The sequence below is a fragment of the Nannobrachium achirus genome, assembly GCF_963921795.1.
Source record: "Nannobrachium achirus genome assembly, chromosome: 1".
NCBI classification, from domain to species: domain Eukaryota; kingdom Metazoa; phylum Chordata; class Actinopteri; order Myctophiformes; family Myctophidae; genus Nannobrachium; species Nannobrachium achirus.
In genome coordinates this window covers 60187547-60202902 of record NC_137810.1, presented here as the reverse complement: position 1 = coordinate 60202902, position 15356 = coordinate 60187547, and the positions used below count along the sequence as shown (strand labels likewise).

Genomic DNA, 15356 nt, shown 5'->3' with positions numbered 1-15356 from the left:
TGTGTGTGTGCACGCATGTGCTGCAGCAGCACTTTAATAGCATTCCTGTGGCAAGTGTGAAGCCTCAGCCTTTGTTCTGAGGAGACCTTTGACTGAGAGCAGCCCCGTGTGCCCAAGTTATCGCTCGCTGCAGGGCTGGGAACAAGTCAGTGCAGGCCGTCCCACATCTCTCTCTCTCACACACACACACGCGCGGACGCACTAGGGCATTCACGAATAGTGATTTTAGTATTCGAATTATTCGACCTCAAAGTATTCGAATAGTCGAATATTCGACAGGACTGGCCAAACTATCAAATATTAAGAAAGCAAGAGGCGAACATTGTGAAAATAGCCGATCTACATGCTCACAACGCGTTGCGAGGCGTTGTGAACATGTAGATCTGCTATTTTCACAATATTTATCTGCGGAAGCGAGTCACATTAAATGTAATACCTACAATTCCAAGTGCTTGTCAGGGTGGGGGTCCCCAGTTCAAATATGTTTATTTTGGGGGTCACAGCCTAAAAAGGTTTGAGAACGCCTGGTATAGAGCATTAACAAATTCATCCACCAGGGGCATTGACAACTCATTCTTATGACTTCCTATCTAGCCAAGCTTTATAAACTATATATTCTTAAAGAGAAAACAATAAAAATAAATAAAAAATAAGCGAATATTCGACTTCGGTGAACAGTGTCGAATAGTGACTTTGATATTCGAATATTCGAATATGTGAATGCCCTAAGACGCACACATATGCAGATGTTTGAACACCAACACACATGTAACAGGCAGACGTTGATTCATTCAGAGATGCTATGACACCTGAATTGACAAACGCACACATGCGTGAACAACACACACGCAACAAGTGGTAGTGTGGTACACAACATCTGCATGCTGTAAAATCTGGGAATGAAGCGGCCATTTGCAGATTTCTGCAAAAAAAAAAAAAGCCCTCATAGGTAGAACAGACAGATGCAATTCTAGGAAGTTGCAAGTGTGGTTGCCAATTTATATAGGTGATGTCACGTGATGTCCTATCCTCAAGCTTGCACCACTCCTCCATTGAACTCAATGGACTTTGGTGTTTTGGGCTTTTCTATATAAAGTAATACAGTTGGAAGAGAACAGGAAGTGTGTTTCCCCAAGTGCAACCACACTAATAACCAGTAAGACTCTCTAAATGGGAGATAAGCGACCGCTAGGTCGCATACACAAACCTTAGAAGGCAACTGTAGCCAATCGACAGATCCATGTTGATGACATGACTTTAGAGATACTGTGAACCGCTTTGCGTGATTTTAGGGCAAAATCTGTAGGAGCAGTGTCCAAGGAGTGTATGTGCAAAGTTTGGCATGGATCGGGGCAACGGTGGCGGAGATATGAGTAGGGCAAAAGTGTGACGTGTGACGTGACTGACAGACAGACTGACAGACAGCCGGTGGAGGTTTTGATAGTAACTGCGACCTGGCGGTCGCAATAAAAGTGTGGTGTGACCGTGCCCTTACAATAAATTCAGTACTATTTATTTATTTGTGCTGATGCCATCAAAAAGTAGCTTACCTTTGCGATGTTATAGAAAATCATCTATGGATGATTTCCAAACATAATCGTTTTCAATGGACACATATATCTGTACTTAACTGTAGCCAAACTGACGGCAGGGGGGCTGCCTTATGCAATGAATGGATGTGAAATGGCCCTCCCCTCTTTCCGCCGTTCAGAGCGTAGAAATGCATAATCTAGATCAGGTCCACAGAGAACAGCCAGGAAGTGAATTGTGGTGGAGATTTGAAAGCAGCATTACGGGAGATGTTTTTACTGTACACACCCGCGCGACCCATCATCAGCTTACAGTGCTCAAACAAGGTAAAAGAACGAGCGTTCGTATTGGCTTTGAGCCACGTTCAAGAATTGGGACGAGCGTTAACGTTCGAAGCGGTAAAAGAGTTAAGTACGTTTTGATGCCATTATAACAAGTGTTTTTCCGACATTGTGGAATTGATAAATGGTAAATGGTAAATGGTGTATTTATATAGCACCTTTATCCAAGGCGCTTTACAGAGATTGTGCATTACATTCACCCATTCACACATACACATTCATACACCGATGGCGGAGGAAACAATGCAAGGCAACCAACCAGCTCACCGGGAGCAACTATAGGGGTTCAGAGTCTTGCTCAAGGACTCTTTCACACTAACTCCCGGGATCGAACTGAGAAACCCTCTGTGTTCTAATGACGGTTTCTCTACCCCTGAGCCCCTGCCACCCCAAGCCGATACTTTTTCTTAAGTAAAAAAAAATCTTCTCAGCACTTCTCGACCACGTCTGACGCAAGTGTAACCGAGTCACAACATCCTACCCGCTGCCAAACATCCTGCCTGGAATTCTCCGGCCGCCTCTATCAGCACATGCCATCTGATCACAGCTCATGGCAGAGCAACACAGAGTCCACAGTGTGAAACATAATATCCTCCATCTCGGGTGAAAACCTTGTATGTCCAAAAAAAATTCGTTTTGCATTTTTTCATTTTAAAAATTATTTAAATTAGTGAAAACGGCCGATCTACAAGCACACAACGATCTACAAGCACACAACGCCTCTGCCGTTTTCACTACTTTTGTGCGACGGCCTTCTAAGATGAAGCAGGGCTTTACTTTGCGAAAGAACGTACAAATGTGAAACTTGGGAGATACGAGGTTTCCGCACGACTACGACGATATCCTCTTGTTTACAATGGTGGAAAAATAAAGGTCTTTGCACACACTGCTGCGCTTAGAGCACGTAAATAAAACAATCAACCTTGTGTTATGTCAATCATGTTTGCACACTGCCGCCCGTTTCGTATATACCGATGTCTCTGGTTCACCTTGGCACTATGGGGCAATCCACCCAGATCATGCATGTCATGCATGTCTTCTTCTTCTTTTTTAGTTTTTTACTCTCAAAAAGCATCTGCAATGTAGTGCATTTGAAACGACATTGCATTGCACATCATGGGGTGATCACTGCTTGCCTCCTTTGAATTGTTTTATTTGAATTTTTGTTTATTTTATTTTTATTTTCAGCAGCCAAAGTGACATGAGTGAGATGAGAAAACCTGAGTGAAATGTGTCAACCAGAGACATCGGTATATATTTTCGGACCAGGGTAGATCTTTTTCAGATTTTCGCAACTGTCGCCACTGGGTCCCTTGCTCTCTCTCTCTCTCTCTCTCTCTCTCTCTCTCCTCTATACCCCATTATGGTTGAGTGTAGTCCCTCAGAGCTCTATTCTAGTTTTTTCTGTTTTCTGTTATTGTGGGGAGGGCCGAAAATAGCAGATCTACAAGCTCACAACGCGACGCGTCACTCTGCCATAACATTGCTCTGCTATTTTCCCACGAAAGCCTTCCCGGCAATAAGGATGCTGAGATTCAATTGGTTAAAGGAGAAGTTCACCAAAAATAAATTACATATTTTTTTATGAATTGCACACCACATAAAGCTAGAATTTATTTATTTTTTTGTTTTTGTAGCATTCCTGAACTAATAATCTGGTGACAGCCTCCCCCAGGGCGCCTGATGGAGGGGAAAGGAACTGGTTGGAATAACGTGTTCCTTCCATGCGCTACGTCCAAACCGGGGAAATCCCCCCCTGTCAGGTGAAAAGAAGCAACTTGGACACCTCATGCACTGAAGGAAGCATGAGGTCAGTCCGCAGGTGCAGCAGAGGGAGAGCAGAGCCCAGGATTACATAGGCAATTGGGTGAAAATGGGTTGCAAAAATCGTGGGATAAAAATTATAAGAGAAAAAAAAAATCAGCCATTATGACACCATCAAGGCCCGCAAAAAAATGTTTTGTCGACAAAATCAACTGTACATTTAGTCGACTAAAATATTATGATATTTAGTCGACTAAAACTAGACTAAAACTAAAACATTTCAGATGACTAAAATATGACAAAAACTAAATAGCATTTTATTCAAAAGACTGCAACTAAAACCAAATAAAACATTTGATGCCAAAATTAACACTGGAAGTTGTAAACTAGGGGGCCAGAATAGTAAATCTTCGTCCCCCCAACTTTCGGCCCCTCTGCCTTCAGCCTTGGGACTGACACAGTGACTGGGGGTGGCGTGAACTTTGGCAACAACCTGAGTGCAATAGAGCTTTTGCAGCAAAATGTACTCTTCCCTCCCACACTACCTCCGTCAGCAACAAGCGGGCACGACAAAAAGAAAGGGTGGAAAAAAAATAACTTTCCAAAATAACGGTCCATAGCGTTAGCGGAGTTCTCCCTAACGCTATGTTCCTCTACCTCCCAAATCCTTGGCAAATCCGGAAAGACTTGTCATCTGGTCCGAAAATAACAAAACTGTTTCGCCCCTCACCAAACCAAAGGTATCAGTGGACAGTTGAAAGCTTACTCTACTTAGTGGACGCGGTCTGGACCCCCCACCACACGATTAAAATACATTTCTAGCGCCAAATGAAAAATATTCTAGCAGATGGAGACACTCTTCCTGGTTGAAGACTGTTTTTATGAAACAGTGCTTCCAACGTCGCAGAGTTGAATAACACCCAATGAGACTAACGCTCTGTGTAATTCGGTCCTCTGACCTGCGTGGCAGTAGTGAGTTGGGACCCTGGTGGTGACGACAAATAGTGAAAAACGAGAAGAAATGGAGTCTCCATCCGGTAGAATATTTTTCATTTTCATTTTGCGCTAGAAATGTATTTTAATCGTGTGGTGGGGATGGCTCAGACCGCGTCCACAAAGTAGAGTCAGGGAGAACTCCACTAACGCTATGGACCAGAGCTTGCTCTACCCTTAAGCCACTGCCGCTATGTGCTATGTCATTTCCTGCGCAAATAAATCAAAGTCACACCGCTGCTGCTCACGGTGATTACGGCCTCCCTGTTCCTGCTCTCTTTTTCTCTCTTTTCACCTTTTATCTTATTGCACACTATCTCTCTCTCTCTCTCTCTCTCTCTCTCTCTCTCTGTAAAAGAGAGCATGTTCCAACAGCACAGGCAATGTGATGCTAGTGATGAGAGGAGAGTGAGGGGGCGGAGAGGACACGCACACACACACACACACACACACACACACACACACACACACACACACACACACACACACACACACACACACACACACACACACACACACACACGCATGCACCCACGTACATTTATGGTCTCCTCGACATGCAAACAGTTGATGTAACGCCTGAGAGAGTCAGCATGTACCCCTGAGGGTCCATATGGCAGACAGAGTGGTGTGTCTTGTGTACGGGACCATGCTGTGAGGTGGAGATGTACTGTACCAGTGTGTAAGGGCTCCGGTGACTCGTCAGCGATCTGGACAGCTGCTGGCTCCATGTATCCTGCCGTTGGCTCCACTAAGATGAACACACACACAGACACAGACACAGACACACGCACACGCACACGCGCGCGCACACACACACACACACACACACACACACACACACACACACACACACACACACACACACACACACACACACACACACACACACACACACACACACACACACACACACACACACACACACACACACACACAAACACACACTTAGTGACACTTATTGACGAATATACGAATACAGTACTATATGTGTTATATATACACACCGGTAATTCTCAACCCTTTTCATTTCAGGGACCCCCATTTGATGAGAATTTGTATGTCTGGGACCCCAATCTAAGAAAACATTCAAAATAATGAATTCATAATTTCATCCGATATGGTCCAGAATTCCTTTACTGTCTGTATGCATTATAGGTTTAGAGATAACGGTGACAATCAGATCAGAATATTCATTCTTTTACGTTCTCTAGTTGAATCTACTGTAATAATGGTGACGAGTAACTATCAATCATTTAGCAGGAGTGAAGACCCTCTGAAACCCCCTTGGGGGTCCTAGACCAAGGGCAGAAAGGGTCCTAGACCCCCAAGGGGGGATCCTAGACATGCCCAGACATGCTGCTGAAAAATGACACAGGGGTTGACACTAAGGTCTCAGAGGCACTTGCCCAGTGGGCAAGTCTACTTGCCCAAAGGCAGTGTTGATTTTGTCGACTAAAACTACGACGAAAATCTTTTGTCGACTGCGTTTTTTTCACTGACGAAAACTAAATAAAAACTAAATAAAAAACTAAGCTGTGATGACTAAAACTAAGACTAAATAAATTGAAAATTTCGTCAACAAATAAAAACTAGACTAAAACGTTAGGGATGGAGTAGTGGAGAAGAGAGTCATTTTATGTTTGGTTGCTCTCGGGTGTTGCGGGCTGAAAATAGCTTGTAGATCGTCTATTTTCAGCACACAACCAAGTGTAAAATTACAATGCCATCAAGGCCTGCCAAAATACATTTTAGTTGACTAAATCAACTGTAGATTTAGTCGACAAAAATTTGACTAAAACTAAAACTTTTCAGGTGACTAAATTATGACTAAAACTAAATTACATTTTATTCAAAAGACTATGACTAAAACTAAACCAACATTTGCTGTCAAAAACAACACTGCCCAAAGGTCATGCCCAGTTGCTGGTAAGGTAAATCGTCCATTTTAAAATGATAGGTAAAATGTGAATTACCGTTCAATTGAACACTTATTGTTATACTTGTTATACTTTCTGGGGCTTTGTGCATTAAAATGTCATACCTACACTATTATGCCATATACCTACATAGCTATGATGACTATGGGTTCACACTTGTTATTTTATATTTTTAAGTGTAGCAACAGTGAAAACAGCACATGGTCAACAGTGCTCTTATTTTTCATTCCACAAACCAGAAGACAAAGCGCTCTGCATGGCCACTTTCAGGTGTTTAGACAGATATCTGGTGTTGTGTTTATAGACGGTTGCATCCACTCTCAAACGAGCACTTGCCCAGTCGGGCAACCCGACAGAGCTCCACCTGCCCGCAAGTTATATTTACCTGCCAGGGGCAGGTGGGCAACCCTTAGTTTCAAGGCCTGGACACAAAGACCATAAGGATTAAAGTGTTTATACCAGTAAGACTCCCTAATCGGGAGATAAGCGACCGTTGGTCGCTTATCTCCACAATCTGTCGGTAGATAATGCCGGTCTTATATAAGGGTCATTTGTGTACGGTGTGATGTCATACTGATGTCAGCAGTGTGATGTCATACTGATGTCAGCAGCTATGTCTCTATATATGGAGTTATATGTTGTTCGTTTCCAAATATGGGGCTTGTGAGGTCAGACTTAGTGAGATTCGTCGGTTATCTCCATATATGGAGGGATGTGTTGGTTATCTCCATATCTGGAGATTCAACCTTCAACGTGTAACTATGGCTACCTAAAGACTAGCCACATGACGTGAAGGTGAGTGAGGGTCTTTGTAACAGCCACCCCAGATTTCTCGTGGAAATCTGTACAATATCGAGAAGGCCCGAACGGAAACTCTTAGTCAACTGGCCACCCCATCAAAGAGTAAAGGGACATCAAGGCCTCTCTCTTGTCAATGGGCTGGTGTCGGCCACTTGGCCTTTGGTGTTGTCCATTTTTTGAGGGCACAAAGGCCAAATGCCAGGGCAGAAAGGCCATCAATTAAAACACTAGTTTAGTCCATTGAAATATTTTGTTGAATCTAAGGGTTAGGGATGATAACCTAATCTGCAGTGAAACAGCTCAGCCCTGCACCAATCAAAGTCACTGGATTGATTTAAAGAAGGGGACTCGGGGAAGATTTCAGAATTTCAACAAAAGACATTGTCTACATTACAAGAAAGAGACACCGGTGTCTACTGTCTACATATTAACCAGAAAGAGACAGAGGAGAAAGTGGTACAGTCAGCTGGGGCATTAAAGGAGTAGTTCACCCCCAAAAATACTTATTTTCTATTGATTATTCACGCCATGGAGACTTAAGTTCAATAATATTTTTTGGTTTTTGATTCATTCCTAAGACAAAATTGTTTCCGGATGGGGGTAAATTTATTATATTACAATTTTTGTCTTAAATAAAATACAAATACAAAAACATATTATTGAACTCAAGTCTCCATGGCATTAGTAATCAATAGAAAATACATATTTTTGGGGGTGAACTACTCCTCTAAGGCCACTGTCTGTGGCCTCAGGTCATGCCATTGGTTTGAGGGGCACAAGGACAAACTGAGGGGTATGAAATTGTATTGCAAAGTTTGCAATACAAACCCAAAAATCAATCCTCCAGTTCTAGGCAACACAGAAGGGGGGGAACAAAAAGCGGCTTACCTTTGCGACGTTATAGTAGACAGATACACTTTTTTTTTAAGTGCCTGGTCTGCGCTTTCGAAAATCAACACGGAAGAGAATTGGTCTCCGTTGATGTTAATGCATAATGGATTTTTAAGACCATCCCTGCAGACGATGTGATTACAGTACACGGCGGCGCGACCCCTCATCAGCTTAAGGACATCAACAAGGTAAACGAACGAACGGCCGTATTGGCGCGGCTCACTCTCGAGAATTGGGGCGAACAGGAACGTCCAAAGCAGTATAAGAGTGACATAGTTCAATATTGAAAATTGGTGGATTTCCCCTTTAAGAAAAAAAGAATACTTGTTCCACCACAGATTTGGATACAGTACATCCATGAACCCACTTGGCACAAACTCGGGGCCTTTTCCCACCAACGTTTTTGTCTGTGCCTTTTTCCCCCAATCTGCTTTGCAACATGAAGGCTCCTTTTGTTGTTGGGCTATGCGTCGGAAAGGAATGTAACAGGGTTTTCAAAGGGCCGGACAAAAGCACTCTGTCATTTGGAGTGCCCTGTAATATAGCAGAGTGGAAGGGAGTGAGGGTGAGAGAGAGAGAGAGAGAGAGAGAGAGAGAGAGAGAGAGAGTGTGTGTGTGGGGGGGGGGCATATTCTCCCAAAACTCATCCAGTAATCAGCACAACACCTGAACAGCTGTTTCCATATCTCACATCCATGCACAGATGTGCACGCACGCACACACGCAAGCGCGCGCGCACGCACGCACGCACGCACGCACGCACGCACGCACGCACGCACGCACGCACGCACACACGCACACACATCTTATCGTTGTTGTCGGGTGGAAACCTTGTATGTCCAAAACCGTTCGTTTTGAATTAATCATTTTAAAAATGATTCAATGACTAGTGAAAATAGCCGATCTACAAGCACACAACGCCTCGCACCGCTTGAAACTTGGAGATACGAGGTTTCTGCCCCGACAATGACGATATGCACATGAGCAAACTCACACATGCAGAGTAGACGTCTCAGACTGTGAGTTATAGCTGGCCTGTTGTATAAGATGAAATGTAGACAGTTTGTAACCTGACCAGTCCATGTCTCTCACACAAACAAACAAGCATGCACACACACACACACACACACACACACACTCACACGTGCACGCGCACACACGCACACGCACGCACACACACACACACGCACACGCACACACACACGCACACACAGCTCTTACTCTGTGGACACTGGGACATGGGGACCTGCTCGATGCGCGTCCCGTTCCGACAGGCGAACACCTCCATCTGACACTGGTTCTGGTACAGCTGTCCGTCCGACGCGCACACCGGCTCCCCGTCGTAGCCGCAGTCCCTGTAGCAGGTGCAGCGCTCAAACTGCTCCTCCTCCAGGCAGCCAAACACGTTGTTGCAATGGTTCCCCTGCACAAAACCTGGAGGAGAAGTGAGTGACAATAAATAATATTATACAACAGGTAGTCGGGCTCTCAATGGAAAACAGGCTCTCCAACCGTGCAGGTAATGAGCACTACTGCACGGTCTCATCAAATAAAGAAATCAGCTGCGTTTGTCACGAAAGAGAGCAAGCGCGCCTCTCTCCCCACACTATGCTAGGCGGCTAGGCTAGCGGTTTTCATGTGAAGTTCAGGGACATAGTAGATAGTAGACAAATGACAAATTCCTATCGTATATCTTAATTACAATGAAATGAAGTTGACATGTTTTTTTTTACTCGAGGGTCTGCATTATCGCGGTTATTTGTCCCTTCAGTCCTGCCTACGGAACTCACCTACGGCTCAGGCCAAATAACCGCGATAATGCACACCCTCTCGTGTAATATTGCTTAAATAATGATGATAATAATAATTTGCCACACAAGAAGTGTAGGTTGCGTGCAGTGCAGTGTTGATTTTGTCGACTAAAACTACTTAGTCGACTAAAACAGTGGTCCTCATCCTTTACAGGCCCCCAAATCATCGTAATCATATTTTAGCTGGGGACCCCCCCACCATGACAAGCATTAATAGTTGAGGAATTACATTTTGTATAACACAGTTCTATTGTGAAAATAATCACACAATTTCTGCCTGCCTCTAATATTTGGCCAATGTTTAATTTGTCATTTTAGAGGTATTTAAAAAGTCCTTAAATTGTCACTTTAGAAATGTGCATATACCCTCGATACACTTAAACTTTATGTTGGTTTGTTTACTGTTGAGGGAGAAAACAATGTTGCACATTAAGTTCATCATCTGGGGAACCCCCAAAATAATTTGGGGACCCCCGTTTCAAAATCGTGGGCTTTACTCATTAAAAGAACAATATCAGTCACCAGAACCAAGGACGTTTGTTTTCCATGAATCCATCATCTTTAGAATGGAGTTTATAGTTACAATAGATTTATAATGGAAGGGGGTGTGTCTGATAAAAAATACCGAATCAAGAAACTTAAACACTGTCTGGGTTTGTTTTGGTAAATGATTCAGTGGGAGAGTAAAAGGTCAAAGACATTCATAAAAGGCACAATTTTACAAGAGTAAAAGTATCAATACTGCTATATAGAAATAGCCATACCCTGTTACAAGTAAAAGACTGGAATTCAAAATGTACTTAAAATATCAAGTAGAAAGTACTCATTAGGACACGGTCACACCACACTTTTATTACTGGCTGACGTGAGCAGGGCAACCAGACTATAGTACTTGGCCGACTTTCTTTCTTTCCGGATAAACTTTATTATGCCAACAGTTTTGGTGGCACGCACTTGAGCCATGTGTCAAATCCACCGGCTTCATCCGGTAGTAATTAATGAATAGAGTAACAAAGTTTGACGTCATTTACACATCCTACCTGGTTCCCGTTTTTTTTCCACCCCCATTCTGAATTCCCATAGACCTTTTTCATATCGCGTCATGTAAGAACAGTGTTCCAAACATAAACAAATGATCTCAGCGGTTTGACTTGAATATGGATATGAAGAATCAACTGATGGGTGAGAAAACCATGTTAATGTCGCCGAATTAGTTACATTTTCACCAGAAACAGACTGTATCAAATATTAATGACTGACTATCATAAACCATACAGAGCCACCTCCCCGACAATATCGCGGAGACCGTTTGTTTTATTTTTGGACCACAATGCATAATTATATGAGACGATGTTAAGATGACCCAGTGTTATTCTCCATAGAGAAATTACTTCGTACTTCGTTACTCTATATCTGGCGATCATTGAGTTAATTACAGAGCTTGAGTAAACGTAGTTAGTTAAGGCCTGTCCATACTTTGCCCGAAACCGCCCTTTTCGGTCAAAAGGTCCTTTTCGGTCAAAAGGTCCTTTTCTACCATAACATGACGTCCCTCGCGACTTCTGAAAAGCATTAGACCAAATGAGAGTTCGGAAATGTGCACGTCGGAAAGTCCAACTCACCAAACATTTCGGAGATAGTATGGACAGGCCTTTACCCCCCGGCTCCACTGGGCGTGTTGAGCGTCGCGTCAATGTCAACGCTGGGAACACTCCCGTTTTAATTAATGAAGGGTGCTCCACTGCCGACGTCGACGTCAACGTCAACGTCGGACGCTCAAATTCGTCCCGCCCCGCAGTGTTGTTTTTGACAGCAAATTTTAATTTCGTTTTAGTCATAGTCTTTTGAATAAAATCTCATTTAGTTTTAGTCATAATTTAGTCTCCTGAAAAGTTTTAGTCAACTAAATATCATGAGATTTTAGTTGACTAAATCTACAGTTGATTTAGTCAACTGAAATGTATTTTGGCGGGCCTTGATGGCATCGTAATGACTGATTTTTCACTTGGTTGCATGCTGAAAATAGCCGATCTACAAGCTCACAACGCGTCGCTGCGACGAGTTGTGAGCTTGAAGATCGGCTATTTTCAGCAAGCAACACCTGAGAGCAACCAAACATAAAATTACTTTCTCCTCCACTAGTCCCTCACTAACGTTTTAGTCTAGTTTTTATTTTGTTGACGAAATTGTCAATATATTTAGTCTTAGTTTTAGTCATTCCAGCTTAGTTTTTATTTCGTTTTTATTTCGTTTTCAACGCAGTCGACACAAATTTTTCGTCATAGTTTTAGTTGACGAAATCAACACTGCGTCCCGGTTCATTTTTTGACGCCGTCCGACACCGGCACAACGCTCTCATTTTGGTGGAGCCCCAGAGTCACTTTCCAACCGTGCTGTGCAGTTAAAGCTCACCTATCCACTGGTTGGTGGAGCTCTCCACCTCGTTGCAGGTGGGTCCGTCACACAGCTCCCTGGCCAACGGACTGCTCTCGCTGACGTTGTAGAAGCGGGTGGCCTCGAACGCTGTGGACATTAACGCATCGTTTCATTCAACCTTTATTTATTCTCTAAAAGACACTGAGGTTGCCCTCATTTGCAGTGCCATGGAGACACATCATAATACAACAACGATATTCACAAAAAATCAAACCTCGGTTCGAAGTGGAGCGGTGAATTTGAGCAGCTGTACCCTATGTGAGTGAGTGAGTGAGTGAGTAAACTGTGCCTGTGAGTGAGTGGTGAGTGTGCCTGGCCTGCACAAAACAGCGCCCCTCCTTTAACTAGTGTGTTGTGTGTGGCCACTCAAGGTATTGCCAGGCTACGGACACGGCCAGCCAGCCACCCAGCCAGCCACCCAGCCAGCCACCCAGCCACATACCCACGGACATACCTGTCTATTGGGAGCGCTTTCACCGCTCCAAAAACAGACAATACAAAGCAAATTTTAAAACAATTGCAGACATTTGTGGGTAGGTTGTCATTTAAAGATTTAAATTAACCGTATGTTATGGGAGAACATATCTTGAAATTTAGCTGTAGATCATTCCAAGTTGTTGGGGCATTAAAGCAAAAGGCTGTCTTCCCCAGTTCTCAGAGTTTGCTTTGGGGACCTTTAATGTGAGCCAATCACTGGAGCGTGTCCACAGGCTTCCAATCCAATAAAGATTTAATATACATTGGTCCCATCAATTGCCTTAAAAATGAACAGGTACCAATGTTTGTTTCGCCTTTCTGTCAATGAAGGCCAACCCACTCTATCATACAGGATACAGTGATGAGTCCTATAAATATCTCCAGATATAAATCTCAGGGCAGAATGATAAACTGTATCCAAGGGTTTCACTAATTAGATTGCAGATCTATAAGCTCAAGACGACATTGTAAGCTTGTAGATCGGCTATTTTTACTCTCTTTCTCGGGTCTCAATCTTTTTTTTTAAGCACTGGATTAACGCCGCACGTAACACACACACGTAACACACACACACACACACACAAACACACACAAACACACAAACACACACACACACACACACACACACACACACACACACACACACACACACACACACACACACACACCAAAAAAAGACTTGGAAATTCGGAAAATTCCAATTTCCTCAGAAAGGGGCCAAGTTCATAAATCAGAGTGAGTTACAGGGTTTTCCTGCTCCGTGTGACTCGTTAAAGAGCGGTGCTAAAAATATTCATCAGAGGCACACCTGGTTCATAGTAGTCATAGACCTTGACCGGAACAGGCGCTGTCTTGCCCACGATGTACTCCCTCACTGCCTGGAAGGCCACACACGTCATGCACTGGCTGGGGATCTGAGGACAACAGGGACGTGCAGAGAATGTTAGAGAGGCAAGGAAAGGGCACGGTGGTGCAGTGGTTAGCACTTCGCCTCACAGCCAGAAGGTCCTGGGTTCGATTCCCGCCGGGGGAAGCTGTGGGCACTGCAGCGTGTTCCTCCACCCGCGTCATCAGCACCCACACCCTAGTTGGGGTTGGCGATAGGGCCTTTCTGTGGTGAGTTTGCATGTTCTCCCTGTGTCTCCTTGGGCATAGGCCCTCACACAAAAACATGCAGTAGTCCTGGTTTCTATACTACCCCTAGCCAGCCGGGTGCTCCCCAATGTACCCTGGCGCGGCAGGGGGAGAGCGGAAACCAGGACTACAGGTTAGGTAGTCACCGGGTGAGAAAAATCGGTTGCAAAAACCGTGGGATAAAAAATATTTAAAAAAAAAGAGAGGCAAGGGGCTGAAATTTCGTACGGGCCTTTTGCAGGGTTCCCACACATTTTTACCAATTAATTTCCCAAACTTTCCCCAAACTTTTTCCAGAATATTTAACCCAATTTCCAGGACTATGTAACAATAATTCAGCTCAATAACAGGTCGCTTACTCATATGCGCAATGACCAAAGACAGGTACAGTAGTGTATGCCAGTGGTTCTCAACCTTTTCAGGCCGTGACCTCTAATATTTGACAATTTGGCCCATGTTTAATTTGTCATTTCAGAGGTACTAAAAAAATCAATAACCAGAGACAATGCATAGCAGACCGTTGTGAGCTTGGAGGTCGGCTATTTTCCAGTGCTTGATACCACACTGAACTAAGCATAATCAATTTCTTTCACCATGTTGTGTTTAACTCAAATCTTTACTTCAAACAGTTAAAATATCATTATTTTGGGGCCTGAAAAGGGGGCCTGAAAAGGTTGAGAACCACTGCAGTAGAGAATGAAAAGAAGTAATATGGAGGTCAAACTGACCTCGTCAAAGTAGAAGAGAACCTTCCTCCCGTCCAGCTCGTATCTCTTCAGACCCACTCTCTTGTCCATCAGCAGCTGTTGGAGGAGACAAGAGGTCAGCAGGGTCCAGCACACATAAAAACACTGCTAGAACCAATGAGAGAGAGCCTTCTTCTGGTAGAAAACACGCTGCCTATACTGCTCAGCTGATTTTAAATCCCTGTGCTGATATTCATATCCGCTGATATTCATATCCGCACTGTTCTGAGTGCGGATATGAACGCTATACGGTATGTACGGTGGCATTTCTTCCTTGATGATGTGACAAAATCTGTAGGCGTAAAATCAAACCAAGTTTGAAGTGAGCGGTGGTGCGCGCGCGCGCGCACACACACACACACACGTGCGTGGCCGTGTGTGTGTACAGTAGCAGTTCATTTCAGGGTTGTGTGCATAAGTGTGTGCGTGTTTGCGTGTGTGTGCGTGCGTGTGCGTTTGTGTGTGCGTGTGTGACGCAACAGCGCCGCTTGG

General features: G+C 43.9%; 1 protein-coding gene across 1 annotated transcript in view; it reads right to left on the bottom strand.

The window, feature by feature from the left end:
* cpamd8 (C3 and PZP like alpha-2-macroglobulin domain containing 8) overlaps nucleotides 1-15356 on the bottom strand; it is a gene marked incomplete at both ends in the record, with an annotated part of 183858 nt that overhangs the window by 5200 nt on the left and 163302 nt on the right. Inside the window, 5 exons of the mRNA XM_080730669.1 lie at nucleotides 5305-5379; nucleotides 9482-9694; nucleotides 12484-12594; nucleotides 13793-13898; nucleotides 14847-14921. Coding sequence (XP_080586795.1) covers nucleotides 5305-5379; nucleotides 9482-9694; nucleotides 12484-12594; nucleotides 13793-13898; nucleotides 14847-14921 — 580 coding nt within the window. The remainder of the gene's footprint in view (nucleotides 1-5304; nucleotides 5380-9481; nucleotides 9695-12483; nucleotides 12595-13792; nucleotides 13899-14846; nucleotides 14922-15356) is intronic.